Below are 10955 nucleotides of genomic sequence, written 5' to 3'. Positions count from 1 at the left end.
TTGGGACGGATTTTGGGATGAAAATTGTCAAAAATATTTCGGATGAATTTTGTGACGACAATGATCCCAAATTACATCAGAATAATTTGGGACAGAAATTGTGATCTATTCGGTCCCGAATTTCCGTTGCAAATTTTCAAAATAATTTGTGACAATTTTCAAAAATATTTTCTACGATTGAATATACGTAATAGTTTTCAACTAATTTATCGACAAACTTTCCGACAATAATATAAAAAATCCGCAGAAAGAAATTTGTCGAACTTTTTTATTTTTTGTCCGAAGATCCCTCCCAAACTCTGTCACAAATAAAATACTAATTTTTCATCCTATGGATACTTTTCCAACGACAATAACAAATCACCATAAAATGTTCTATCATAAGTGCGATAAAGTAGAATTTAGAACAAAATTTACTTTTTATTCATTGTTTGTGCATTTGTGTTTTTTTTCACAATATACGCCTATAACATATATGTGTATATATAAAAATATACTTGTATATATGTGTAATTTAGTTTATTTTCTAAAAATTTCTTATGAAATTATTATATTCAATAAATAACAAAACTACCATCATGTTTTTTCATTAGTTCTTTTCTAAGAACATGAAAAGATTACATTAATCATCTTGATAATGTCATCATATGAACTTGATGTAGGCCGCGCGAAATTGGGATCGGGTCGCGTGCTCGGAATGCTGATCAGGGTCGCTGAATCCTTCTTTCGTACTACCTGTTAGTGGATTCTAGCCGAGTAGCCCTCGACGATGGCCCTCCGATGCTTAAGTTAGAAAAGTGGGGTCGAAAGATAAAAATAAGATCGAATGAGATCACGAAAATCGCGGTAAAATGATAGATTGAACATATCTTGAATAATCATAAATGGGGCTATTTATAGCCGTACGGTACTGTCTAGGAGAGAGCCACGTGTCCCGCTTGAGATGCTGCCACGTCTTCATGATCCTAAGGCCTTTATTTATTTTCTGGTCAAAATTGGTCAAAATAGTCAACTATGGAATTTAAATGACTCAAATTGGTAGGGGTATTTAGGTAACTTAATAAACTCCTTCATCATTACTCCCCTACTTCTCTTAGTGTCATTAATGACACTAAGGGAAGTGAACAGTCATCCTGTCAGATAAGAGGATCCCAGCCGTCTACCATGACCCACGTGTAATCATCCGGTGAAGTGTGGGAGGGCCCGCTGCCTCAAATATTCCCCTATATATAGTCCTTCATTTGAATATCATTGACCGCACCTTACAATTAATCGCTTTCGATCTCCCCCTACGAGCTCCCTTCGTCTCTTCCAGGTATTACTAAAACGCTTTTATTTCCGCTTTTATTGTAGCATGTCTTCTAGGACTAAGTCTAGGAGTATTTCTGATTCCGAGTCTGCGTCTTCATCGGGCTCAGATTCAAGTTTCATGTCGGGGTCGTCCGCGACCTCCCCAAGTGTCACTGGCCGCTCCTTAGGCAAGACGGCCGGCAGTGACTTGCGGAGGACGTGCGGGCGGCTAGGGGATGCCGGCCGGCACGCAGGTGCGCAAACGGCCTTCGAGCAGAGACTCTTACCGATTGGGGATTGCAAAACTGTTCGTATGGGAACTTCCTTGATGTATGGGGATGCTTCCGCCAAGTATGAAGTCATTCCAAAGACGTTTGGGCAAGGAGATATAAGGGCGACGATCAGGCGCCACCCTGCGCGCGAGCAGGAGAGAAATGCGTGAAGCAGAGTGCTTTATCTTTCGAGATTTGCAAAACTGTTTCTATGGTGAGATCCTTGGAGTGTTGGGAACACCTCCAAGATGTTTCAGAGGTAGACGGTTCCGTTTGGATAGGAAACGATGATGATCTTCAGAGTCTGCCAGTGCAGTAGCGAGACTGTAATTTCAGAATATTGCGTGGGCAATTCCTCAGTGATGGATGATCGGATGGGACTGAAATTCAAGAGTTATGATGTAGAAGTCGTAGGCTACGCTACGGTTCAAGCGGCACGTGATTTGGACGTCGGTTGAGGGAGATGCGGAAAAGGTGCGCTCCTCAACCCCTTTCAATGTCTACTGCTAGAAATAAGAAAAACTTTCTTAAGCCTAGTATAAGGGGGGTATGATGCGGTGAGCTCCAGCCGGCCCTCCCCATGCACGACGGCAGTGGCGGTAGGCAACGTCGGCACTAACTGAGCATCTCTTGGGGGCCTCCAAGGGCCGGCTCTAGGCATCTCAAAGGAGTGTTTAGAGTCCTCGAAAGGCATGGGAACCGGACGGGCAGCGTAGGGCCAGGACGGCCTACGTTGGGCACAAATGCGGCCGAGAGGCTCCGTGTGACGTGCAAGGTTGCTCCGCGGGCTGCGAGATATTTGGGGCAACACCTCTCGTGCGAATGGGTGATCGAGGCAAGCACTCCAAGACCTCGTGATCCAACTCATGGCACGCGCTATCGGGTTCTAGCCGTCCATGGGGGTCCGTTGGCCAAGATGAGGGGTCGTGGGGCGACGCCGCACTGTGGGCAAATTAAGTAGCCACGCCGAAAGGCAAGAAGGCATGTCGGGCATGCCATGCGGGATCAAGGCAGGATGTCGGCATATCATGTGGGCCTCAGACTTAAGATGCGGTCCTACTCGGGCGAGGTATAGAAGACGGCCACGATGAAGGCGTGCGCCGGGGATGCCCCGAGTGTGCGTTGGACATGAGACGGGCGTTGCGGGCGCATGTGGAGCGCCGTAATGCTGAGGCGGAGCGAGGATGCTCCTTGCCATCGAGGGATGCGTCGGCGGGTTCCGAGATTGTGGGCGAGACGCATGGCGGCAGACTAGCTAGTCGGGGCCGGCCGCTAAGAGACGCTAAGGTGTGCGTGCCGAGAGCCTCGGCGAACATGGGCATTTTGGATAGGCGAGCGCAAAGGCACGCGGTGCCGCGCAGGGATGCGTTCAAATGTCGTGCTAGCGAGCTTCAGTGTCGAAGACACACGACGAACAGTCGGTAAACTCTATGATGTGCGAAGGCTGGTCGAAGGTTGGGTGAAACCTGAGACGCCGCACGGGCGAAAAATATATTCCGCTGCGTGACAAGAAAGTCCGCCCGTGACACCAAGGGAGGTCACTGGTACATCTCGCGACCCTGCTTCTTCCCTTCCTGCCTTCCCTTTAAACATTCCTGAAGAAACTGCTGACTCAGACGATGTTCCAATATTTCACAAATATTCTGAAATGCTGCAACACAAGCCTTGGTTAGCAATAGCCAGCACAATCAAAATGCCTGTTGTACAAATAAAAAGAAAATATTTCATCCCTGATAGATATGAGGTTATCCTTCCTCGGTCATTCGATAGGATGCACCAACCTCCCGAGGGCTGTTGTGCCATATCCCTTCCCCATTTAGATGCAGGGTTGCGTTTTCCTCTACCTCGTGAAGTGAATGATATTCTCACTAGATTAGAAGTTTGTCCGATGCAGCTGTCCCCAAATTCCATAAGCCATATCCTTCTATTTAGCATCGTGATGAAATATCTTGATCTTCCTCCCACTTTTGACAATTTCTGGTCCTTCTATAATATTACTGCTTCCAAAAGATCAGGTGAAACCGGATGGTTTTATTTGACCACCCGCAAGGATTTTCGATATTTAGATGATTTGAAATCAAATGTAGGTCTTTGGCGAGATAGGTTTTTCTTCATACGTCCTCCTCCTAGCCATTCCTGGAATTTTTGCCTTGATTGGCGTGAAACAAAACCTAAACCAAAAATATATGGGGAGGGGCTCGACAGCGACCTCATCAACTATACCACCCTATTCTGGTATCTTCCAAAGGTCTTGCTGCAAGAGAAAGTGTTAAAGCTCGCGGGCCTCTTCCCAGCCCCTATTCCTGTCAAGGGCTCCTTAGGTGACTTTGACTTCCATAGTCTTTTCCTCTTTTTATTTTTTTTTAGAAAAAAATATTTTGTTAACCTGTTCTTATGCAGAATCCACCATCATGCTTGCTAGGATCGCAAACAAATCTCGAGCCAAAAATGGAACATTGCCTCCCTCTGTTGATCGTGAACTAGCTCGCTATGCTGCCCTTCAAAAAGGCAAAGGCAAAGAAAATGAAACCACTGTGCCCTCATATGCTATTCCCGACGCTCCAGAACGACCTTCCGCCCCTACCGAACAGCCCTCCACATTGAGGTAGTAGAGGTCTCCGAAGAGCAAGGTCTGCAGAGGAAGAGAAAAGGAAAAAGACGCGCGAAGAACCCCGAGCCCACAGAAAGCAGAAGCAAAAGTGGTAGCGAGCCCTCATCTAAAACTGACCGACGAAGCCGATTAGAGGCCAAACTTGCTGCCGACCGAGCTGCCGAGCCTGTCAGCCGTCAGAAGTTTTTAACCTCGCAGGAGGTGTGGCAGCATACAAGGGACGAGCGATCTCCTCCACTTAGGGTCGCTGAAATGTCAGGTGAAAAATGGGTGCCCGATTGGAAAATATCAAAAAATAGCAGCATCTTGCGAACACTAGCTGGCCAAGACTCTTGGGAGATATACAAGGCAGCTTGCCTCGAACGCGACCAAATCATCTTAGCTCAGACCTCCCACACTTCAATTGAAGAGCATTTGGCACACAACATTGCCCAGGTAAACAATGATTTCAACATTTCATGAGCTCGGTAAGTTTCTTGTGAGATAATCCCCTTTCCTTGTCAGGTGATGGTTTTTTCCCACAATCTCTCCCTCCAATGCTCTGTGTGGCGCCATGAAAAGATTGCTGTGGATGCTCGAGCGCTGGACCATGAGATGAAAATTCTCGAACAACAAACTCTGATCGAGTCCCTACAATCGGAGATGAGGAGTATGGCAGAGCTCACTTCAGAGCTGGAAGCTACCAAGCAAGCTTTAGAAGAATTAAGATCCACTGCCTACAACGATCGCAAGGCAGCGTTTGAGTCTGGCAGAGAGCAGGGACAATATGAAGGTCAGGCCCAGTACCTTCAAAGTTCTGAGCATCAAGCCCTCCAAGCACAAACAAGGTACGAAGGGGCTCGTGATTTCCTCAAATCCAATACCTTCAAAGAAACCGTGGAAAATCAAGCCTCCGAGTTCATGACCGAGGGGTTTGAAAATGTCAAGGCCAACTCCAAAAGCTTGGTGGGCTCGTGCTAGATTTCGACCTGGAGCAATTAGATGTGGGTTTAGATAGGAATATGGAGCCCCACCCCAGCGAACCACCACTCGAGGATGAATTTCCCGAATTTGCTCCTCTAATGGACGAGCTTCCATCTCCGAAAATTGCTTGACTGCTGTTTATGAACACTTCTTTTTGTGAGTTATTCAGTTGTATATTTTGCTTTGATCTTTCAGGATGTAATGCTTAGAATACTCCCTTTTGTATAGCCACAACTGAACTAATCGAATGACCCCTTTTGCTTAATTGATTTGTGGGTTCCTTTTATCGCAAATGCAAGCTTCAAGCGGGACTACGTGTAAAAGCAACATTATTGGGTCGTTTAGCAGACCCTCTTTTAAACTAACAAACTTTTTCGGATAAGAAATCTTGCAATCCCTCTCAGGTCGCCTAATTTTTTTTCAATTAGAAATTCTGCAATCTTTTTTAGATCACTTATGAACCTTTTTCAGGTTCGAAATCCTGCAATCTTTTTCAGATTGCTTATGAACCTTTTTCATGTTAGAAATCCTACAATCTTTTTCAGATCGCTTATGAACCTTTTTCAGGTTAGAAAGCCTGCAATCTTTTTCAGATCGCTTATGAACTTTTTTCAGGTTAGAAATCCTGCAATTTTTTTCAGATCGCTTATGAACCTTTTTCAGGTTAGAAATCCTGCAATCTTTTTCAAATCGCTTGTGAACCTTTTCCTTTAAGGTTAGCTTTGAAAGAACAAAACAAAACTTGTAGATGTAAAATGACCTTTTTCAGGTCGTCTTTTTCAGACTTTATTGTAGTGTCTTTTCCAGACATCTTTTTCAAACAATTACAAGCCTTTTCAGGCAAGACCTTACTAGGTAACTTACGTACATCTAAGCATAAAATTTCTTCAGATTATGCACATTCCAAGGTCGCGGTAAATTCTTCCCTTCTAAATCTTGCAGAATGTAGGTTCCTTTTCGTCTGATCTCCACCACTTTGTATGGACCTTCCCATGTTGGATCGAGCTTCCCAACATGCTTTGACACTTCCACTTTCTTAAGTACCAGATCGCCAATTTGAAAACTCCTGGGTCTCACTCCTTCCAGCCTGGTCTTCAAATACTGCAATAACGTTCGGTTCGTGACCTCTGCCTGCCAATTCGCTTGAGGATTTCCGACCGCTGTGAAGTTCTGTTGAATTTTCAGCTCCCAACACCATGCCACGATCTTCTTACCTTGAACTGAGTTCCATTGTCTGATACCAAAACTCATGGGATCCCAAACCTGCAGATAATATTTTTCCAAATGAAATTGATTACCTCTTTTTCAGAGATTTTTGCCAAGGCTTCAGCTTCGACCCACTTGGAGAAATATTCGACCGCGACAATTAAGTATTTTTTCTGAGCCGCTGCCTGAGGAAATGGTCCAACGATGTCAATCCTCCACTGATCAAAAGGACATGTGACCCTCAAAGGATCTAATGGGGTCGCTGGGGAGTGGAGTAGTCCTGCATACTTCTGACAACTTTCGCATTCTTGGTAAACTCCTTCGCGTCTTCTACCATAGTGGGCCAAAAATATCCTTGCCTAAGGATCTTCTGGGCCAACGATCTTCCTCCCGAATGGTTTCCACAACTGCCTTCATGTATTTCTTTCATAATATACTGCAACCTTTCAGCATCTAAGCATTTCAATAAGATACCTTCCGGAGTTCTCTTGTATAGATCATCATCGTAAAACGATTACCCTTGAACTATAGTCTCTTTGCAGTGATCGTGTCACTAGGAAGTTCTCCATGCTTCAAGTATCGAACAAAGGGTGTTTTCCAAGAATCTGCTACTTCGACTGCGTGAACCCCTACCTCATCTATTACTAGTTGCGATTTTACCATCACAGTGATCTTCCTCTCCTTAACTCCTTCCACCAACGATCCAAATTTTGACAGGGCATCTGCTCGTGCATTTTCATCCATCGGGATCTGGTTAATCGTGCATTTGTCAAATTTTTTCATCATGTCTTTCACCTTCGTCAGATATTGTGTCATGGACCACTCTCGCATCTCATAGGTGCCCTGTACCTGCATCGCAACCAGTTGTGAGTCTGTATAAACATCTACCTGCCTTATACCTCTATCCCATGTTGTCTGCAATCCTTGAATTAGAGCTTCATATTCAGCTTCATTGTTGGTCGCCGGAAAATTAAGCCTCACTACGATCTCGATCTCAACACCATCCGGACCCTACAAGTAAGTTCCGACTCCCTCGTTCTTTAAAGTCGACGACCCATTCACATGTAGCAACCATCTCTCATCCTTTTTGGGTTGCTCGCCAACAAGCTCAATCAAGAAATCCGCAAACACTTGCTCTTTTATTGCACTTCTCGTTTGGAACTCTATGTCAAATTCTCCCAGCTCGACCGCCCACTTTACCATCCTGCCAGATGTATCCGGTCGTGACATAACCTGGTTCAATGGATGGTAAGTCAGCACAACGATAGGATGAGACTGGAAGTAAGGTCGCAACTTCTTTGCCGTTGTAACCAAAGCCAACGCTAGCTTCTCGATCTGGATATACTTCTTCTCTGCCCCTTCTAACATCTTGCTCACGTAGTAAACAGGGCTTTGCTTTCCATCTTCTTCGCGAACCAGCACCGAGCTAACCGCGTTATCTGAGACAGCTAAATATACATACAATTTCTCCCCTAATCATGGGATTAGAGAGTAGTGGGGGGTAGTCAAATACAATTTTAGCTCTTGAAGAGCTTGCTCAAATTCGTCATTCCATTCAAAATTATTCACTTTTCGCAGAACCTTAAAGAAGGGTAAATTACGATCAGCTGACCTGGCTATAAAGCGATTTAGAGAGGCGACCTTTCCCGTCAACTGCTGCACCTCCTTTATCGATTTTGGCGACCCCAACTGCATAATCGCCTTTATCTTTTTAGGATTCGCCTCTATGCCCCGCTCGCTAACCATGTAGCCCAAAAACTTACCCCCTCGTACCCGAAAAGTACATTTAGATGGATTCAACCTCATGCCGTAGGATCGCATGATGCTAAAAGCTGTTCGCAGGTGCGCCACATGATCACCTTCTTTCTTACTTTTGACCAACATGTCATCTACATACACCTCCATCGTGCTCCCAATGTGGTCTTTAGACATTCGATTCACCAGTCTTTGATAGGCCGAACCCACGTTCTTCAATCCGAAGGGCATCGCATTGTAACGGTAGACTCCTTTCTCAGTCACGAACGCAGTTTTTTCTGCATCTTCCTTCGCCATAAAAATTTTGTGATAACCTTGGTACGCATCCATCATACTAAACAACGCACACCCCGCCGTTGAGTCCACCAGCAGATCGATCCTTGGTAGCGGGTACGGGTCCTTCGGTCACGCTTTGTTAAGATTGGTAAAGTCTGTGCACATCCTCTATTTTCCAGCAGCCTTTGGTACAATTACCACGTTCAAGAGCCAGGTCGTGTATTGGATCTCCCTCACGAACCCAGCTTGCAACAACTTGTTCACTTCCCCTTCGATGATCTTGTTCCTCTCGACCCCAAACATCCTCTTCTTTTGTTTCACTGGTTTGACCTGTGGATCAAATTTAGTCTATGTACAATTACCTCAGGGTCTATACCTTGAAAATTAGAAGGGCTCCATGCAAATAGGTCGTTGTTGATCTTCAAGAAGTCGATCATCAACGTTTCCATCTCCGCCGTCATCTACGACCCAATGCGGGTCGTCTTTTGAAAATCCCCAGATCTTAACCCACTTCCTTACACTCCTCGGAGGGTTCAATCCTTTCCATTTTTCCCTTTTTTACTTCTTCACTCTGGCTCATCTCCTCTTTTCTCTTCTCCTTTTTTGCTGTTTCTCCCTGTTTAATGGCCAGGTTATAGCAATGTCTGGCCGTTTGCTGATCGCATCTTACCTCCCCTATTCCTTGTGTTGTTGGGAACTTCATCTTCAAATGGTACGTAGATAGCACTGCCTTAAACCTGTTCAATCATGGTCTCCCCAATACAACGTTATATGCAAATGGGTTGTCGACCACCAAAAATTGAATCATGCATGTCTTTCTTCGGGGTTCTTCACCCAATGAAACTGGTAGCTCAATCACCCCCTCTGGCACGACCTCACCACCTCCAAACCCAACCAACGGTGTTCGAACTGACTTCAACTTTATATTCCATTTTCCTGAGTACATCACTGAAAATAATGTCAACTGAACTGCCATCATCTATCAACACTTTATGTACCTGATAGTTGGCGATGTCCATTTTAATAACTATAGGGTCATTCTGATCACTGATGCTCGAGCTCAGGCCTCGTCTCCAAAGACGATACTTTCCTGTTTTTCTACCTGCATCACCTGTTCCCCGTACTTGAACCTGCTCTCCCTGGCATACTTTTTCCTTGCTCTCATTGAATCTCCATTCGTCGGTCCGCCAGAGATCTTTTTGGTATCGCTCACGACTCCTCGACCTGCTACGTTTGCCCGCTTCGGCTCTCCTATCAATCAAATGTTTGAAATATCCTTGCCTGATCAATCTTTCAATCTCGTCCCTCAACTGGTAACAATCCTCCATATTATAGCCTTTATGTTTATGGAACCTGCAATACTTGTGAGAATTTTTCTTGGCAGGTGTGTCACGCATCTTACCTGGCCATTGCAGGAGGCCCTCCTTCTCGACCATCGTCATCACTCTTTACCTGGTCGTAGTTGAGGGAGTGTATCTGTGGTATCGAGGCTGGTATGATCCTTTTCGTTCTTCATCTTTTTTAGATCGCTGCTTACCATCTCTCGATCGCTCGTACTTCGATCGCCCCGGATCCCTTGTCCACTTACTATCTTTCATGGCATTCATCTCTTCCTCGTCTATGTATTTTTGTGCCATCTCCATCAACTGTTCTGTACCTGCAGGTGGATCCCGAGCCAGCGCCGACGCGAACGGGCCTTTCTTCAATCCATGTATCAAAATGCTCACCATCATGTCGATTTGCAGATCCTGAACTTCCAACACTTCATTGTTAAATCTCCCCATAAAAGCCTTTAGCGTCTCGTCCTCCCTTTGTCTGATCGTGAAGAGGTGAGTGGTTGACCTCTTCGCCTTTCTCTTACTGGAAAAATGAAAAGAGAATTTGTGAATTAATTGCTCATAAGAATCAATTGTTCCACTACCTAAGCTCGTGATCCATTCCTGAGTCTTGCCCTTCAGAGTAGTTACAAACAGCTTCGCTTTGATAGGATCAGTTTGGCCGTATAGGTTCATGACCAGATCGAATGCAGCCACATGTTCCCTAGGATCCTTGCTCCCATCGTACTTGGGAAGATCCGGGAACCGAAAGCTACTGTCCACCACCTCCAGCAGAATCCGATTAGTAAAAGGTGAGCTCCTATTTTGCGACACGATCTCTCCCCTTTTCTTCAACTCTTCTATTTGCTTTCCCAACTTCTCAATCTGTTTGCTAACGCTGTCCACGTCCGCTCGTGATATGTCAGGTTGTCTGGTGGTCTCTTTTGCTAGTCATCGTCCTTTTGCTGGTCACTTCATTTGACAAGGTTCTCTCAGGGCCTTTTTCAGGCACCCTCGAGACCTCTCTCCTCTGCTCTGCCTCTATTTCCTTGAATAACTGCCTCCTTACCCCTTCTCTAGCTGGGGTTACCGTTCTACGCTCATATTCCACAATGGCCTTTCTGCTCACCTCTTCGATCATTCGTTGCAATTTTCGTTCGTCATCTGTATCATCCGCTCGTCCTCTCTCCCTAGGGTTTCTTCCATCTGTTGATCTCGTCGAGATGACCCTTCCATTTCTAGTTCGTTCTCAGTTTTCCACAAACA

General features: G+C 45.3%; 1 protein-coding gene across 1 annotated transcript; it reads right to left on the bottom strand.

Annotated features, from left to right (window-relative positions):
* On the bottom strand, positions 9822-10830 carry LOC105162224. Its single transcript, XM_011080218.1, has 2 exons — positions 10663-10830; positions 9822-10574 (listed from the first exon to the last, which is right to left on the bottom strand). The coding sequence occupies exons 1-2, from the start codon at positions 10828-10830 to the stop codon at positions 9822-9824; spliced, it is 921 nt and encodes a 306-aa protein (XP_011078520.1).

This window comes from Sesamum indicum, linkage group LG5 (genome assembly GCF_000512975.1).
Source record: "Sesamum indicum cultivar Zhongzhi No. 13 linkage group LG5, S_indicum_v1.0, whole genome shotgun sequence".
In the NCBI taxonomy this organism is placed as follows: Eukaryota; Viridiplantae; Streptophyta; class Magnoliopsida; order Lamiales; family Pedaliaceae; genus Sesamum; species Sesamum indicum.
The sequence above is the reverse complement of the archived record's forward strand: the minus strand, read 5'-3'. Positions and strand labels throughout refer to the sequence as shown.

Bases quoted from the DNA above. Each gene is read 5' to 3' on its own strand.
- LOC105162224 (XM_011080218.1), bottom strand. From the start codon at position 10,830: ATGATCGAAGAGGTGAGCAGAAAGGCCATTGTGGAATATGAGCGTAGA. The intron at 10,575-10,662 runs GTGACCAGCAAA...GTTAGCAAACAG, and splicing joins AGAGAACCTTGTCAAATGAA to ATTGAGAAGTTGGGAAAGCA.